Source organism: Charadrius vociferus, unplaced genomic scaffold (genome assembly GCF_000708025.1).
Source record: "Charadrius vociferus isolate BGI_N301 unplaced genomic scaffold, ASM70802v2 scaffold906, whole genome shotgun sequence".
Classification (NCBI taxonomy): Eukaryota; Metazoa; Chordata; class Aves; order Charadriiformes; family Charadriidae; genus Charadrius; species Charadrius vociferus.
In genome coordinates, this window is record NW_009648878.1 from 1,340,081 (window position 1) to 1,359,591 (window position 19,511).

The 19,511-nt window shown below is 39.6% G+C and overlaps 1 protein-coding gene across 1 annotated transcript in view; it reads left to right on the plus strand.

The window, feature by feature from the left end:
* ST7 (suppression of tumorigenicity 7) overlaps positions 1-19,511 on the plus strand; it is a 153,769-nt gene that overhangs the window by 133,604 nt on the left and 654 nt on the right. The window contains exons 10-12 of the mRNA XM_009887083.1: positions 6,172-6,322; positions 10,908-11,000; positions 14,049-14,188. Coding sequence (XP_009885385.1) covers positions 6,172-6,322; positions 10,908-11,000; positions 14,049-14,188 — 384 coding nt within the window. The remainder of the gene's footprint in view (positions 1-6,171; positions 6,323-10,907; positions 11,001-14,048; positions 14,189-19,511) is intronic.

Here is a 19,511-nt window from a genome sequence, read left to right on the forward strand (position 1 = left end):
AGCCTTTGTAAAAAGAAAGCAATTCACCAGGCAGTGTTTTCAGGGTTCTTCTTAGTAGAAAAAAAAACATAACCAGTAGCAGATTGAAGTCAGCAGTGCAGCAGGAAGGGGAACAAAGCAGAACACTGTGAATTTCACTATGAGAAGAATCACAACAAATTGTATCACTTGTTTGTGAAGATTTTTCTGATATTTTTTTTTTCAACCATATTTGTCTTAAATGAGATTCTACGGACTGATATCCTTTTGGTTTAGTGTAGCACCATGCATTGTGGAGTTTTGATCCCAAGGAAATGTGCTGACACTGTCTGACAACAAGCTGCTCAAAAAATTAACAGTTAAACAAAAAGGTATTTATTGCCACTGAAGCAGTTGGGGTGTCACTGTAATTCCAGAGGGTTTTGTATGGAAAAGAGTGTGGTAGATGCTATGTCATGAAGAGTACATAATTTGTGGAGTGGGTGGGGAAAAAAGTATACGTGTACATATACACACACCAGGCTTCATCATTATAATTTATATGTTGTGTTTGGAGCTTCCCCACTTACATGTAATGCAACTATCCCAAGCTAATGCTGATAAAGTACCACAGCTGTTTCTGGGGCATTCCTCAATTGTGGAACACCCTTTCTGAACTGATTTGCAAGTCTCCCTCCCTTCATTCAAACTCCTCCTGAAAAGCACCCCCTCTTTTCTGTGATCTGTGAGAGACAAGCAATTCAGTAAAGTCAAAGGGAAGAGAAAACAGATGATGGTCCGTATATCTAGTTGTTAAGAGTGAGTCAAAAGTGTGCTTTGCACACAGTTGTATAGGTTTGCTATGTAAGCCAGGAGCTGAGTTGATTTAAGGAGAGTACCTGCTGAAGTTTGCTGCATTTGAATCAGACAACTTAAATACTGATGCTACTTTAAGAAATGCCAATTTTGTGTGTAAACAGTTTCTTAAAAGTATGTAACAAACTATTGACTTAAACACTTTAAAAGACTTATCTGTTCTCCATTTCATCTCTTCTCGTTTCTTTCTTATTAATTTTAAATTTTTTTAAATAAGAACTGTGTCTGTATCCTTGTGTGGTTTCTAGTAAGTTGTAGTTGCTACTAGAAACAAATAATGCAAACAAAGTCAGTTACCAGATGGGAAATGAATCTGTTCCGCACACCCCATGATATTACAGAGAAACTATTCCAGACATGTTTAAGAGAGTTTTTAACTGTACAGTGAGACAGTGATTTGTTTTTGTATCTCCAGCAAAAAGGCTGAACTTCTTAATTACCATCAATCCAATGAGAACTTGTAAAGTTACCTAAAAGTGGCTTCTCTGGGCATGTAGAAACCAGTATTTTGGACCTGATTTAAGCTTGTGCTGTTCATCCCACTGGGAGGAGGAGAGTTCCTGTTCAAACAATATTAAATTCTCATATTCTGGCCTGGAGGGACACTGTCACAGGTGCAGGAGTGACTATTGCCTATTTGCAGCCTGAGCTGTAATTTCAGAAGCAAATTGCACAATTGAGGAAAAGAAGGAAACCTGCCTGAGATAGGTTGATTTATTTTATAAATGGGCACTGAAGTAGCTCATTTATGTGGAATGTTAAAAGCACTCCCAGCAGAGGAGAACTAGTAGCCAGAGCGCTGTCAATATTATGAAATAAATAATGTATATTCAATCAATTCAAGTAAGAGAAATATAAACTCTGCCATGTTTCACTTCATATGTACAAGGTCCATTGTCATCCTCCAAATACTCGTTAAAAGGCATATATTCCCATATGTGCACTGAATGGCTATAGCTGAGCGTTAGAGCAATCTATTACATTGTCATATAACCAGCATGGAAGTCCTCTGTGGAAGCACATGAAAAATACTGTTACCATTTGGGGTGAGAGAAGAGAGAGACCAGAAAAACAAAAAAAAAAAACAACCAAAAAAATCCAAGCCAAAACAATGCTGCGGAGAAGGGCTGATTGAGCCATCTGTTGATGACAAAAATAATTGCGCAACTTTAGTATTCACTCGTAACTTGATTAAGACTAGGTCATTCTGGCTGAAATTTTCTAGACTCTCTTTTCTGAGCTGGTTCCTTTTTTTAAAGGAACATGATAGCCCCAGATGGTGGTGACATGCTATTTTCTGTTCTAATTAAACTTTTTCATTCATCATTGATAAACCAATGCAGTTGGAGATGTGTCGGGCTTGCCATCTCCATTTCCTCCACGATGGATAGTTCTTTGCTAAATTTTTTATTCAGCCTGTTAATTCACACTCGGAAGTGGAACCACGCTTGGGTTCAGAGCCTTGTCAGGATGACATTGTGCTCCCATCTTCCCTGTGTATTCAAAGTATTGAAAAGGTACTGAAGTTTTATTACTTAAATTGTAAAGATCGTGGTTGAATGTGAAAGGATGCCAGTGTATCAGGAGTTGCAGTTGCTAGGGATTCTGTCAAGAGGTGTAGATTGTTTTCTTGTAAAGCCAGATGGAGTTCGTACTGGTATGAGTTTTAGTGCTATGGTAGGATCTTGTGTCCATATTAGTCCTGTGAAAACAAGGGCTGTGCTCTGGACTGAGGCCTTTGGAAATGTTGAGGTATAAATAGTCAGATTCCCGCCCTGAAGTCTTTGGTAGCAGAAGAGAAGACTATAGATGCCCAGTGTAGTATTGTTGATAGCAGCCTCTTGGAAACTACAATCAGATGTCTTTGGCTTTTTTTTTTTCCAAGAGGTGGAGAGACTTGTTGCACACAGAAGTTCATGAGGACTGTGATTCGCACGTTATGGGGGCAGCAAGAGGACTGCAGCTTATTGGATAGTTTTTGAAGGAAGGTTTTTTTTTTCCATTTAATTTCATTTCACTGGAATTTGTCTGCTTGACCAATACAGAACGTTTGAGAGGGACTGTGTTGATTTCGTGGACAATCTGCTAGAAGCCCAGCAGATTCCTGGGACTCAGTCCTGCCTGTCAAGTGTCTGGGTGCCAGTAGCCTGCAGTTACCATAAAAGGGGGCTGCCCTTGGCTATGCTATCTCCAAGTAGACCCTGAGCCCTGTCAGCCAAACCTCTAGTAACCTGAATGCCCTCCAGGCTTTTGAGCTGTCTTTGAAAATTCAGCAATGCCCGATTGGATATGATATTCTAGGACATCAAGACCATCCTAATTTTCATGGACAGTCGTATCTCTCCTTCCATAATAATCAAGCCCTACCTACAGCTAGGTAACTTTTTGGTACCCATTACTCCTATTTAGAGAAGCTAAACAGATGGAGACCTTCAAGTGCCCTCTTGCAAAGCAGACTTGCCATTTCTTTGATTAGCTCTATTCTGTGCTTGTGGAATTTGATCTTTACATTTCTGAAAGTGCCTGATGAGAACTGTACAGAGTGTTCCAGACGAGGTCTCTCTGGGGCTGTGTACAATTAACACTCCTGCTGGAAATGCCTCCAGAATAAATTCATGGACAGCTTGTATGCCCAAAAGGTGTGGGTGACCTTTGTGCATAAACCAAAAACTACTATGAGGCCCAAATGAGATTAGAGCCATCCATCAACTTTACGTGTGGGTCTTCTTGAATATCACCAAACCAGATTATGGAGTTTTTGTTTGGGAGAGTAGCTGTGATACAGTAATGAAGGAGGAGTGTTTCACATTTTTGATCTGAAGAACTTTAAAAAATATATTTTACTTTCTGAAACAGAAAATTGCAGACTGAAAAGTCAACACAACTGAGTGAGGACTAAGAATGATTTGCAAGTGTCAAGATATATCCTTCCATCTGGATTTCCACTTGATTTGTTTTTAATCGCTGATAACAAGCAATACGTAAGAATCAAAATAACATGTTTTCATCTCAATCCTCCTCAAAACAGGACATTCCTTACTGGTTATTCTTTTCCTACAAGCAATGACATGACTTTGGGGTTGGTGGTTTGTTTTTTTTTTTTCCTTTGATTGAAATTTTTAAATATTGAGAACTTTCTCATTTACTTTTGGAAAAAAAAAAAAAAAAAGGAAATAAGAGTTATGTTCTAAATTAATAAACCAGATAGAAACCTGCAGCTCTTGCAGCTGTATTCCATTCCGCTCAACAGGTATAATGTGTGTTTTTAACAGGTATAATGTGTGTTTTTAAAAGGTTGCAACCTGCTGTAGGTGACCCTGCTCTGGCAGGGGGGTTGGACTAGATGATCTCCAGAGGTCCCTTCCAACCCTAACCATTCTGTGATTCTGTGATTCATTAGGGCACTGAATAAGAGCAGTTGCTGTATCTTTGTAAGCTTGGCAGCTCCCTCCCTCTTGTCAACTCTTTATTCTGTTCTCTCTGTCACTCTTAATCCCCTGTCCTGCCTACTAAATTGCAGCTTTCTCCATTAATCCACCTGCTCTGCAGCTGTCTCAATTTTTTCTGAAAGGTTTTAGAGAAAATCTGAGTATCACACGTATTACTCCCACTGCTACTTCAGTTTCTCCTCCTTTAATACTGTTACCTGCATCAAAAACACACATGATTTCTCTTTCCTCTTTGCAGTATTTACCTTTTTCCCAGGACTGACAGTTCTCTGCTTTGATCACGATCTCTTCAAATCCTTTACCTGTTCGGTAGCTGCTTCCAGGCTCCTTCAGGACAAGGGGTGACTCCATGCCATCATGCTATTTGTGCTCATTTCCCTCTGGCCTTTCCTCTTCCTTTCCCCAAGGCTGAGTTTTCAGTTCTCATTTATTTATTTTACCCTCTTTTCTGCCCCAGCTCACACACTGAACAGGTGCTCAAGCATGCCCGGCAGTCTCCCATTCACAAAAGTCAGCATTTAACAGGAGCTGTGGAAGGTTGACACCACACACACCTCTGTTTCACCTCTGGTGTCAGGATGCCTTCTCCTGGGTGCCTGCACTGGGTTGTTGTCAGCCTCTGGCTCCTGCAGTCCTCCTCCTCCCAGACCAAAGCCAAGACCAGTGCGTAGGCACAGAGGCCTCAGTGAAGTGGAGGGCCTGTGCGCTCGCTCTCTTTTTGCCAATGATGAACCAAAACTTTCCTTTCCAAACCTTGTGTTGGGGCCTGACAGTCTACTGCCTGACTCACCTGCTGCCTCTTTTGTTAACTTAAATAGTCTGGTGTGGAGAACATTTGCTCTTGGGCATCCTGGAAGAGGGTGGCAGTTTCCTTATGCTATCGAAGAGCAGTCAGCTCACAGCTGGGAAACGTTATGCTTCTTACAGGAGAACTGACAAAGAGGAGCTGATTTGGCAGCCTGTGATTTCTGTCTGTCATTCCTTTCCCTGTGAAGCATGCCAGCAAGGGACATATCTTTCCCCTCCACTGTATCTTTCCCCTCCACTAACTGGAATGTAGTAACACCAGTGATGAGATAATGTCTGCTGAACTGGTAGTGGTCTAGTTCCTGCACTGGGAAAGGGGGAAAAAACACCTGCTTGAATAAAGTCCAGGACTTCTGTCTTCTCCTGTGGCATGAACCCTCCGTGTGTTTCATCTTCTTCTGTTACAGGGGATCCAGTAATGGGGAGAATTGCTTATGAGTTTAGTCAGTGGTGCTTTTTATTTTCATACCACTTTCAGTAAGTGTTTCAAGTAGAAAGCTTAAACATCCAATACTTTTTTCTGGAAATCAGGTATTTGTTACATTTTGTAATTTTTTTTTAACTGTGTAACTTGGCAGCTACTTAGGTGGCTGCCAGCCTTGAATATTCGTAGAGGTACCAATCAGTTGGTGGCAATGCAGTAAAGCAACTTGTGTGCAAACTCTTGAATACTGCGTGTTTCCTTATAGAAAGACTATATGCATCAAACTGCTTAATGTCTTCTTCATTTTATTATAAACGCTTTTAATTAAAAAGGTCTTGTAATTAGATTCTCTTTTCTGCTTTGAGCCCTTTTTCCATCTCCTTTGATAAGAAAGACATCTCATTTTGAAATTCTCTTTAGTCCCCCTACTACAGCTGAAGAGCAGAACATTAACCATCTGTCAGCATATCTTAGTCTTTGGGAATAATTCAATAATTATCTTCAAGTGCAGTTGGTGATGTTACACATTTGATGAAACACTTATGAGGGAAAGTACTTTAGGGAAATAGACCTTTCAGTGTGCATTGTAGAATTGCAGGCAGTTTTTTGTGGTTTTTATTACCTCTGAAATAATTGTGCTCTGCTTTTTTATTGCAGTATCTACTAGAAATGAAAAGCTTAATTCTGCCCCCTGAACATATTCTGAAGAGAGGGGACAGTGAAGCAATAGCATATGCTTTCTTTCATCTTCAACACTGGAAAAGAGTAGAGGGAGCGTTGAATCTCTTACACTGTACATGGGAAGGCAGTAAGTAATTTTCTTTCTTATAAAGGAGCTAATAAAATATTTTTATTGAATGTCATGAGAAAATAATAGCTTTTCATGAAGTATGGTATGTGGGAATTTGGAGGTCAGTTATATTCTCACCAGCATTGAAATATTTTAAATTGAAACTGAAAAGACAAACTTCATTTAATGAGGAAAAAGGGTTCTGAAGTCTTGGATTGTGTTTGCTGTGTGACACTGAACAAAACTTCCTATGTTCTTTGTGACGTATTTCCTTACTCATGGATAAGGGAATGGATATTTTGTCTTCCCCATTCCAGAGCTGTACAGATTTGTTTGTAATTATTTGAATGCTTTGATTTTGGGAAATTATGAAAGTGGCTTACAAGCAGAAGAAAACCCAACAATAATAACATAAAATACTGTTTTGGCTTATACTGTTCATTAATATTTAATTGACATGCTGGAGTGAGTCCAGTGGAGGGCTACTAGGATATATAGGGGGCTGGAACATGTGAAGTAGGAAAAGGTGCTGAGTAAGATGGTTTTATTCAACCTGAAAAAGACTTGTGGTAGTTGAAGGAGGGATCCAGTTGCTGTCTTCCTCCACCCAATGGAGAGATAATATGGAAGACAGAGTCACAGTCTTCTCAGATGGGCACAGCAGAAAGGCAAGATGCAATAGACACAAGTTGCAGCAAGAGAAATCTCATTTAGACATAAGGAATATATTTTCAGAATGAGAGTGGTGATGCACTGGAACAGGTTGCTGGTACATTGTGGGATCTCCATCCCCAGAGGTACTCAGAGCTCAACTGGACACGGCCTTGAGCAACCAGGCCTAACTTTGAAAATGACCCTGCTTTGGGTAGGAGGTTGGAGTGATATGCTAACCTTCTGCTTTGCTTTCTTCTATTCTCTTTTAGTCTCTCCATATGTTAGTATACCACCATTTTTTTTCCTTCCTCCATTTGCTGTTCTCATTTAGGTTTGTTATAAAAGATACAATTTGTCATCATGATTTAATACCACCATTGTAAAAGTGACTTACTGTCTCAGGCACTGGATTAAATGGCCCGAACTTGCCTAATTTGCAATGTAGGCTCCCTGCAATGGCTTTATTTCTGGGTATATGGAACACCTTGCTCAGTAATCCATGCAATTGCTGCCTGGGGTTTGCTCCGCTGCATTGTTCTCTGTCCTACCTGCTTGCTCTTTTCCTGCCATTTCTCCCAGTCTATTATTTTCTCTGTCACAGCTTCCTTCCCAGTGGCTTATTTTCAGTGGTTTGCTTTTACATAGCATTTCTTCTCTTCCAGATGCTTGCAGAAGTCCTTTAGCCCAAGGCTCGTTATCCCATCATTATGGAGCAGTATTTTGCAGGAAATCCTGAATAGATCTTCTTTTGCTTTGTCAGCCTGGGGAATCCCTAAGGGGCTGTTTATAAGGACCAGCTTTTGGCACAGGAGGCTAGCTGCCCTGCAGTCCTCCTGCCACATAGGGAATCTAGTCATTTGTGCCTCAAAGCAGTGTAGGGCATTCCCATCCAACTACATTAACTGATTCCTCTCATTATTACCACTACAGCAATCTGAATATGTATTTTATTAGCTAATTTTTGTATGGTAGCCTGTAAAGATGTAAATTATTATTGTTGCATAACCTCTAAAGAAAAATCCATAATTCATTTTGCTCAGTGATTTCAGAGTGAGATGAACAGTGCACCAGTCCTCGAGAACTTTGTTCAGATTTTGTTTATGCATAAAGACTCCCGTGGGTTTTAATGACTAGTATCTAGTACAATAATCATTACTTTTGGTCCATATCTTAGTCTGGGTAATGTTCTTTATGAATGTAGTGAACTATTTGTGTCACTCTTATGTCCTTTACTTGCAAAAGGTTTCCTTGGCATCTCTGTGCAATTGCAAGTTAAAACCAGTGGAAACATGACGGAGAAATTAAATTTCATTAAATACTAGTTCTAACCAACAGTCTACATACAGTACATGGTCAGTTACGCTTGCATTCTTTCTAGGTATTTATGTACTTGCCGTGTCTTTAAAGTGTACTATTCCGTCAATGTGCTTAAATAAGCACAAGTCTCACTTTAGTAGCTTGTGTTTAGGAATTTAATGCCCACGTATATACACAACTCAGTTCTGACCTTGTGGGAATTCGGCAGCGTTAAGTACATTCAGTCAGTCACTTGGGGGTACGTTTTGAACACTTCTGAGGAGAATAAGGTCACTCCTAATTAAGACAGACTCTAACACAATTTATGAAGAAATATCTTTGTGATATTTTAAATTCCAAAATTCTCATGGAGTGTTTTTCCCCAATTCCATTCAACTGTTGAGAAAACTGAGGTTATAAAAATAATGATCATCATCGCACTGGAATGTTGGTTGTTTCCTGCCCTGTCTTCATTCAGTCAGTCAAAGTACAGTTTTATTCATAGTACTACTAAAAAAGCCCAAGTGGTACCACATGAAACATTGCTCTGGGTTTGGTCCAGGTGCTCTGTACAGAAGGTCTGTAGTTTCAAGTGTAACCAGATTTCAAAGGAGTCTGAGGTGCTTGTTCATCACTGTCAGTTTCTAAACTTGTGTCCTGTTTCCTGTTGTTTGCATGAAGAAGAAAAACCTCGGGGTTCTCAAATACTAAAGTAGCTTTTACGACAAGCACACGGTTGAATGGCAAACTGCCTCTGTGCTACCTGAATTGATGAACGTAAAAGAGGATCAGATAATACTCTAAGAGTAAGGCAGAGGAGTTCCTACATAAACACAAACTGGTACAGATGAACCAGAGCACTTTCTTCCATGATTGATAACATTGCTAAATAAACTGTTTTGGTGTAAATATTCCATATTTGTTCTCATGTCAAAGATGACTGTTTAAATTCGGCAAAATCTATTCAGACATTTTTCACTTGTTTTGTAAAAGGAACATTTATAACACCCTTTTTGATTACAATCTTAATACTACTGTGATTTAGGGTAAGGCATAAAAGGCTTTCTTGTCTGTTTAAATATTAAGCCAAATTGGAAAAAAAAAATTGTGTTAGTGATTTTGAAGTAGTGACTTCTAGATGCTCCAAAATCAATCATTTTCTGCATTTCTGATATATTTAATTTTAGTTGTCATGGCAAGTAGGAGAAGACTTCTCTGGCCAAGGGGTGGTGGCCTTTGCCCATACAGGATCTCCCTGCAGCCATCAAGTAGTGAGCATTGAATGTCCCTGCACATATGTTTTTGTAGAGACAGTCAACTTTGTTGCATGTGAAGATCATACTAGGCTTGGACTGTTGTATTTTTACATGGCTTTTTGGGATGCTATGGAGACGGGGGAGTTAATATTGGAAAAGTGTTACAGCCCAGGTTGGTTTACAGTGTTGGAGGATTTCTGCCTTCTTTACTATTGCTTTAAACATAGTAATCAAGAATAAATACACTCAAATAATCGCACAAAAAATACAGCTAGCATTATTTCAAATGCAGTGTGCACAACTGAAAATATTGGGGTGTTGTGTATTTTAAACCAATTCCTCAGCTGCCTTGTAAGCAAGAGATAATGGACTATTATCATGTGGCAGAGGGCTGTACCTGCCATCTAAAATATACAGTGCTTCTAGGACATCTGTTGAAGAAAATATTGCTTCAGTGACTGATGTTCATAGGAACAGTGAGAATAACACGTTGATGACATTTTAACAGTGAGAATAATATACAGGATAATGGAAAAGAATGCCTTGATTGCAAAGCTATAATTCAGTCAAGTATTCTGGTGTTTCCATAAACCACACTCAGATGGCCTATGACATCATCACCATCCAGATTTAGTAATCCATTTCCCTCCCTCTCTGTTATTATTTTCAATTTTAAAAATGCATAAGATTAAGTATTATTTAATCCATGACCTGAAGATTTATATTGGGAACCTGACTTGATCTGCTACATTTAAAAAGAACGCATGTGAGGAATCTGGTTTTAATAATTCAGTATTAATCTTTGATTGCCAAATATAAAATGAAAACATGACTGTGATGGAAAACTGGTTCTCTGGGCTTGAGTCATCAGTGTTACCTGGTTTGCTGGAGTGTGATGGGAAAAAAGTAGCGCACTTTTTTCCTTGCAAAACTTCTGTTATGCTTGATGCAAGGAGATTGCGAGTATTGGCCTGAATTTACAAGCTTGGCTGGTCATTTTTGTAGGCTGTACATGTTATATCGGATACACTTCTTTCCCCTGAAATTTTAAAATTCTGCAGCCTAAAAGCCTAAGACAAAATGTGTAAATTTGGCTACGGAATTGTAAGACAATGGGCTCTGATCCTGCAAACATTTATGCATGTACTTGTAGTGTGGTCTCCGTGCCCATGAGCCTTCTCCCAAGAAGAAAAATAAACATAAGTATTTGCAGGATGAAAAAGCTAAGTGTAGATTTATATTTTGGCACTTCATTAGACAATTTATATGCTGTTTGCAACCAAATATAAATGTTACGTTTTGTCTATGTTTGTTTTTCAAAATTGTAAATATAGTTAAGCATGTTCAGTGACTGCCCCGCTCACTGTAACTTGTGCATGGTGTTGTTTTCTTTTCAGCTTTCAGAATGATCCCCTATCCACTGGAAAAAGGACACCTTTTCTACCCTTACCCTATTTGTACAGAAACTGCAGATAGAGAACTACTACCATGTACGTTCAAGTTTTCTCTTCTTGTCATTGACATCAAAGAATTGTTTACCCGAGTCTTGCAGCACTGCTCTCCATTGATGATGCCTTTTAAATGGAATACACTGGATTAGAATAGTTGGGTTGACAGAGAGTCTCTGGAGCTCCCTTGATGGTTTAAGAGGCAGCTCCTAGCCATAGTTCATAACAACATCTTTAACATCTTCTTGTTGTTGACAGTGTAGGGACAGGGAGAGAGATTACTGAAGAGATATAAATCTGTTAGATTTTGCTATTCTCTCTTGCCAGGATACTGGAAAATATGTCTGATCTTTCATCTAGGCTGACATCCCATCAAATCAAAAGCACAGTGGCACAGCCTTGTTAGTCTTTTGTAGAAACAGTAGCTACTTAAATTCCAAGGCGAGATCAAACCTGCTTGAGGATGACTGGATCATTAACGCAGCTGTTATTCTGACAGGTTGTGCTGACGTTTTCTGAAAATAGGAAGAAAGGGTTTTCTTCGTGGAATGGTGTGTCTGCTATTGCGAAGAGATTGATGTGAAATTACCTGTCATTTATTATATATGTTTATGGCATGTATTAGCAAAGTACCAACAGTGTTCCCAGTGCTCTGCAAGATGCAGATATAAAGACAGATCCAGCCCTTCAGAAGCATTACAGTCCAAGCTAATGGGACTGCTTGCAGTGCATGCAGTGAAGCACAAGAATGCAGAGGAAGAGCTGGAGCAGCCAATCTTGCAAACACTTATGCTTCATTCCCACATGTTTTCTCACTGAAGTCAGTGAGACTTCATGTGAGCACAAGTGAAACACATGCAAGTGTGGAGGGGGTTGCAGGGTCAGGGCAGAGAAGACAAGGTGATCCAAGGCATAAGGTTCTTCTCTCACCTTCTCTATCCTGAAGAAGGAATAAAGAGAAATCTGTTCTGGAAAAAGTAAAACGTAACTTGTTTCTGCTGTGAGGGCTGGTTTTTGAGGGCATTTGCACTTTTTGTAGTCTTTCATTCAGAACCTCTCTGGTTTGGGCTGAAAAATGTGTTACCACTTTTTATAAGCCTATGTGAGTAAACATTAGGTGAGAATAATACAGCAAAAATCCACTCATTGCGAGTCTCTCCTTCACAGTACATTCTCGCTGATATTACACAGAAATCCTTGGCAACTGACAATATCTCCCCACCCCATTATAATCACCCTAATTATAACAACAGCACTTAGAGTGCTCTGCTTGCTTTACTCAGAGGGATGCTGAGCTGGGGAGGGTGGAGTGTCAGGAGATTTGGGAATGACAAAGTCATGCAGAATAGCTCAGCGTTCTCGTTTTAGATGCAAAACTAATCGTTCTTGTCAAATGTTAGAAGCGAGGGACTCTTTAACAGCATATGCAGACAGTCCTGTTCTGCTCTGGCAGTTATGGGAAATGCCTTTCACTGCAAAATCTCTTGGGTTTGAGTAGGGAAGGGTTTAACATACCGTGACAGACACAGGTCCGTTAAAGGGGTTTTGCGTACCTGTCCACACCCTTTAATTGCTTGTGTTTTAAAGGAGAGTCAGCTGGAATTATATCAGAACACTAAGATCTGGTAGGCTATCCAAATTAAAAATATCAATCACAAAACTTTTTCCGTAGCTGTATAAAGACTGGATCAACAAGTTTGAGCCTGTGTCAAAAAGCAAGCGCAAAAAACTGAGCACAAGAAATCTTAGACTTACAGAGTCCGTGATCTCGTATTTCCCAATCTCTAAATATAATTTAAATCAAAGAAAAGCTGCAAATTATCTGTGTTTTTCTTTCTAAACTGAATGAATTAGCAGACCCGAAAATTATATATATTTTTACTTTATAACATTTTAATTTAAACTCTTATGAATTCATGCTGTTGGTTTTGGAAACCATTCCACTGTGGATGAATGCAGTCAAGGATATTGTCTTGTCGTGTTGCTGGATTACCCTGTGCTTACGTTGTCTGCAAGTACGATGAGACGAGAACTGGTCGCTGAAGCAAAGAAAGTAGGCAAAATGGAAGAGTACTGTTTTGTGTGTATAAATAGTCCTAGGATTTGAGTATATGGGAAGCCTAGAGGCTGGTCCTGTATGAGAAAAAAATGTTTCAAAGCTGCATTTATCATGATAGTATGGACTGAATGAGTGAAGCAGACAGATAAGAGTTCACCAGACCTTTTTCCAACCCAGCCAAATTCTCACCTTGAATCTAAGCCCCCATAAAAGTTTAAGGGATATATTTTTCCACTGAAATACTTGTTATCCTCTTCTGGTCCTTTTAGCCTTCTCAGTGCTGCTTTCTCCAAGGCCCAGTGAGCAACTTCTCATACCAGAGTTGAGGAAATTTCTGTATTCCTTTTAGAGTATACTAACAAACACCTTAAAAATTCACTATTAATTTAAATTTCAGGTTTTAACACTTTAAAAAGTTGTATTGTTAGAAGCATACAGAGAACGCTGAATATCTGAATTTAAAGTATGTGTTTATATGTCCTACTTTTAGGATAACTCTTCCTGGCTCTGCAGCTTGAACCATCAGAATTTACTGTTACAAGGCTATAGTTTTACAGGCTGCTTAAACTGATCTACAACCGTGCTTCGGCAGGGTTGGGCTCACTGCTGCTCCCGGGTGCACTTCTGCACTGTCTGTATATCAGCATTAGCAAACATGCAGCCATGTAGCTAGTCAATGGCCGGTGTAAAAAAAACTGGATGTTTTATTTGTAGGTTAGTTTTCTGGGGTTAGTTGTTGTCCAGCTGCATTGTAGTTAGTGCTGACACAGGGAAGGCAAAAGTAACATGTACATAGGACTGGAGTAAGCCAGAAATATGATCTTTGGATGAGAATTACTTGGCAGTGAGATGACTGACACAGCAATAATGTTGACTGTAGATGTTTCAGACCTTCTATGTGTTTCTTCCTTCAAAAGCATCTTTGGGTATCTCTGGCTGTTTAAACTACATAAGAATGTTGGTTTGGTTTTGGCTGTTTTTGTGGGTTTTACATATAATGCATTCCCCTTCCCATCTTTTTTTTTCTACAGCATTTCATGAAGTTTCAGTTTACCCCAAGAAAGAGCTTCCCTTCTTCATCCTTTTCACTGCTGGACTATGTTCTTTCACAGCCATGCTAGCTCTCCTGACACATCAGTTCCCAGAGCTTATGGGGGTCTTCGCAAAAGCTGTGAGTATTCTCTGCTGCTGCTCTCTTCTGGTAAATAAAGACACAGATGCAGGAATAGCTGAGCTAAATACTGCTGGGTATTAAATATCTGCATATTCAGTAGTATAAATAAAACATCAAGAGATGTCTGAGCAGGGGGTCATTTGAGCAACTGTTAAGGGAGCTGATCAGTAAAACATACTACTGGCTGTCTTCTCTGGTATATATGGCTGATTTGTTAGGCTAGGTCTCTTCTGATTTTGCCAAAAACGGCTTAGTGGGAAAAGGGAGTATGTGTGTTTTCATATATAATCTGATAAAATAAACTAATAATGGTTTTCAGAACCCCTCTGTTTTGTGTAGACCCATAATGACTGTGCCATGCTTTTCATGGCAATAGAAACTATTAGTATCAGGACAAATAGAGTGCACTCTTAACCAGGGCAAATTTCTGCATTCTTTCCCCAAACTGCCATGAAGGAAGTAGTATCAATATTTCCCTCATAACTTTTCTTGAATACATCCAGGGAAGTCTCTGCTAATTCTGCTTTTTTAATCCACCAAGGGTTAATAATTTTGGAGGATGAGGCAGGGTCATGAATTATGCTGAAACACACTTTTTTCTTTGAGCAACCAAGTACGTCACTGCTCCAGTGTGCTAAGATATGAAAAATCCACTTACAGAAAAGTTCTAGGATAATAAAAAAAGCTGTCTCCTTCTCCAAGAAATACTGAATATCCTGTGTTGTAATATATTTTCTCAGATATATTTGTATCTCTCATAGGTCTTAAGTTTCCCAAATAGCTTCCTGGCCTTGTTTTTAATGTCTTTGGTGCTTTTGGTCTGGGGAGCGTGGGGGGTGGGGTGGAGAAAGCAATGCTGAAAGGCTTTGGCAACTTCCAGATTGTAAGTACTTTCTCAAACTCCTTTGCAAATGGCAAGAGACTCCCTTTGCAGGTGAACCAGGTCTTCTGCCACCCATGCTTGTGAGTGATAGAGGTCCGATACAGCAACAGTTTTTGCATCAAGAACTTTCTTCTGTTAGCTCTAGAAGGCAGAAAATAAGATTAGCTGTAGCAAAAGATACCACTTCTGTCAGCAAAAAGTTCTGAAACATACCTGAAATATTATTACTTTCTCTTGTTTCTTGAGTGTATATGTAGGCATTTGGTGGACAATAACTGTAATGTAATTCGTGCATATGATCTTAAACTTCTTTGTAAAGATTATTTTGTGTTTTTTTCCTTAAGTTGTTGAAGTGCATGACCCTTCTTTGGGGGCTCTTTCAATGTAATCTGAAGTTTTCTGATACTGTCACAGTTAATGACGCTAAATCTGTCCCTGTCAGCCTTGTTCCTGTGCTTGTCAGCCTTGTATCCTGAACAAATAATATATATCTCAAGCTGGCAGCCTGATGAGATTTTGTACTTAGTGCTCCTGCTGCAGGCAGTGGGCTACTGGAATTGGAGAAAATTGGTAGCATCTTTGCATGGGCTTAACTCACCTGGCTTTGGTTGCCGAGTGCCATCAGACAGAGATACCAAAAGTTATGCCGGTGGTGTGTTAGTAGTTGTTTCTCCATGGTTTGGAGCTTGCAGGTTCCAAAGCCATTTGGGGAGTAGAGTCAGACCAGAAGGAACTATTTCCCTGGTGTCTAAGTGCAGCTGCCATTGGTGTTAATAGAATAGATACGCCAAGACTCTGTATGTGGTTATTAAGTTCTGCATATCAGAGCAGGTAAAGCTCCTATTTAGTAAAATAAGCACAAATAGAATCGAAATGTGGGCTGCATTACATGCATAAAGTTGGCAAGATTACTCAAGATCTCGGAACCTGTGTGGATGCAGTTAGTATGTCAGTTAACATGTATTGTGTCTTGTTTTAGCTATATCTTAATCTTCATAAACTACCACGTGCACCAGCTGAGTTTTTGTTTTACATGGGAAGGGCAGAATTTAAGCCTGTGACATTTGTTTCATAGCTCATAGAAAGGTTTTGATTCAGAAGGGTCATTTTGTTGTCTCCTCTGGGGCAAAGTAGCTCAGGTGTATGAGATTGAAGAAAATCGTGGCAGACATCTCTTTGAAATGCAGCTGTATCAGAACAGAAGAGGCTGGCCAGTCTTGGCTCTTCCCTTTCAGTTTAAGGGAAGTTTGTTTCATAAATAACTAATTTCATAAACAGCTAAAGATGAACGGGCTGACTGTTGCTGTGGTTATGTGCGTTGAATTACCTAATCCTGTACGGTTGGTACTCATTGTGATATGGTGTATTACATTGTGAAACTGTGCACACATGCTTTAATTTTAATAGGTCAAAAATATTCCTTCTCTTATGCCTGCCAATCCCAAAAGCATTGCACAGATGTAATATCACCATCGTGGCCCAGTCTTACGTTACTGCAAATTTATATTTACCATATTTCACAAAAACTGAATAGGTTACCTTGACTGAGTGTTGGGAACTGGCTTTGAGCTGTCCTCCAGGTAGCATCTTCTTACACCTTTTCCATAGCCCGTTAACCCAGACACTGGGTTCTTCAAGGCAGAAAAACCCCTCTTCCACGTGTGAGACTGCCAAAGGTGGCCTGTGCCACTGTGACCATCCCTTAGGGTAGCCTGCATTACCCTGCTGGACGCAGAAGTCAAAGGCATTTTTCAGCTCTTTCCTCCTCTGGGAGGTTCAAGATAGGATGGAATTCACCAAACTCCATCAGGGCATCCATGTTCTAGAGCCAGAACCTGCTCTGAATGCTGCCTGCCACAAAAGCAGCAAGTTTAGATAGTCCCAACTGCATCCAGCCAATTCTGTAACGTTGTGCCTGGAAGTAAGCTTGACTTTTCCCATTATGAAATTGAAAGAATCCAGGTTGTCTTTGATTGTTTTGTCAGACTGAGTATAAGTAACTTCAAAAAGACAGTAGATCTTGGCATTTTCACTCAGTTAGGGAGAAGCATGTTCATAGCTTATGGGTTTAATTTTTGCCAGGCTTTCTAACAAAAGGCTTTTGGAAGTCACTCAAGATATAAATACAAGCAAAACAAATTTCTGATTGCCTGGCTTGGATAAAATTGTCAACACAGTGTTGGTAATATTGAATTTCTTTCATTGTCATGCAGAAATATAACAATATCTGGGAAATCATTAAAAATATGTAAGTGCAGGTCCTTTCGTAACATGGTAGCAATAAGAAAGTATCTTAAATAAAATTGAGAGTTGTATTAACAAGGGGGTCACTATATAATTTGAGTCGACAGTTGTGTCTAAAAGTGTAGTGCCTAGTTAAATTTTTAAAATGAGTGAAACTTCAGAGAGATTAATTTTTCTCTGATTTGATTCCTTTGTTTGCCTGAGATCACTGACACGATCTGTTTCACTATTTCCTGTATGGTGGATGGGACCTCAGTTCAGCAAGCAGGTTTGCCCCGGGAGATATTTCATCTGCGTGGACCTCTACAGATGCAGAGGCAGGGAACACATAGATCTGATTACAGGGACTGAGCAATAACTAGTCAGTTCCTCCATGCAAACACCAACCACACAGTGGAAAAGCTTGAAAAGATACTTTTGGCTTATCTGTTTTAATCAAATGGTGCTATTCAGAAGGTGCTACCAGAAAGCTGCTTTCTGCCAGCTTTGAAATAGATGGGTTGATAGTTTTATTTTAAAATACATAATAATAGCAAGCTTTTTACAGTTCTCCCATCACCAGTTCTGCCACTCTGAATTCTTACTCTACTGCTGGTGCTGTTTTTTCTGTTCCTTGTGGGAAAAAAAAAAGTCAGTGTCAAAAGGAAAGGAAAAAATAATAAAAAAAATAAATAAAAAAAGTATCCGGCAGACTAAGCCCTCCTGGGTGCGGCTATGTGGCAAACAAGCCGGATAGGCATCTGCCAGCAGATGCCAGCCTCCTGCACCAGGAGCTTTCCAAGGGTCAGATAGCCCCAGCACAGATGATGTTGAACAAGAGAGTAAGTGGCATCCTGAGCCTCTTGCTGTCAACAGAGGTTTTGCTCAGACTTCAGTGAAGCCGGGCTTTGATATCCATGAATTTAAATGTAGTTTGTAGACCAACTAATTTTCCAGGTGGAGAAAAACTTGGCTCGTTTTAAACTACAGATACTTTGCTGAGTTTGTTATAGGATACAATCAACTATTTCAGTAACAAAATTCCTATAAATTGCAATAAAACTTACTATCAGGCATATTATTTTTGTTTCATTGATTTAATAAGTATGTAATTTGCACTGTTTACAAAGCTGAGATTTATGCAAGTAGATGCGATGGTGCAAGCTTACCACATGGATCAAGTGCTACTCAAAGAGCAGAAACTATCCTCTAGTAAGCCTTTTGCATTTGGCAAAATTAAAGGGACGTATTTATTTAAACAGTTCACAGCTTAACCAGAGGGAATGCTTCTACTTGGGCTAAGTCACTTGAAGTAGTAATAGCAAACTCTCGGATTAGGCAAGTCAGCGTTACATTAATTCACATTATGCAGCTTGACCTTTAGCGCTACAACTGAAATACTCTGTTCAGCTTCAGTGAGACGTTTTTTCTTTGACCTGCGCTTATGACAAAATCTCTTTACCACTGGTGTTACCTGGTTTTCCCGTGATGCGCAAGTTGTCCATGATGTAGTGTCTGTATTGTATGCAAACGTGTCCAAGAGAGAGTCATGGCAGGAGAGAGAGTTCTTTTTGGCAAAAAGAGAAAACATCCAACACTAGATTTGCTTTAATACTGACCTCCCAAGCAGACTTCATATACACGTCAGTGCAGTAAGCGGAGTTCATATATTTTGTGCTGACTACAGAGCAGTAACTGAAACACAAACGTCTCGCAGCTCTTTGCCAATCAGTTTCAAACAGAACTGTTTATTTTTAGCAAAGTTGCATCAGCCTAAATGGTTAGAAGCCACAGGGTTCACAGTCTCGAAGTGGCTGACTTTGCACATTACTGTACTCTCTCATACACGTACAGGGCCCCAACATAGCTGTACAGTTAAATTGCAGGTAACGTAAAGCACAGTTAATATGTATTTCCCAAAATTTTGGGAGTGCTTTGAGTACCTGAGTTGTGAGATGTGTATCAGGCAGTGGTTTTTTTCCTGTGATAAAATGGTCTCTATTCGCTTGATTTTTGTCATGTATGCCTGTCCTAACATTAATATACTGAAACCTCTCTCAACATTGCTGGCTGTGTTCAGTAACAGAGGGAGGATGTTAAGATAAATCCCAGTTAGTGGTGCCCCAGTGTATGCAGCAGATCTATAGATACTGCAGAACCATTTTAAACCTGAATCTAAAGACCTGCTTTTTGTCTCTGAGGGGTGGTCTCGCA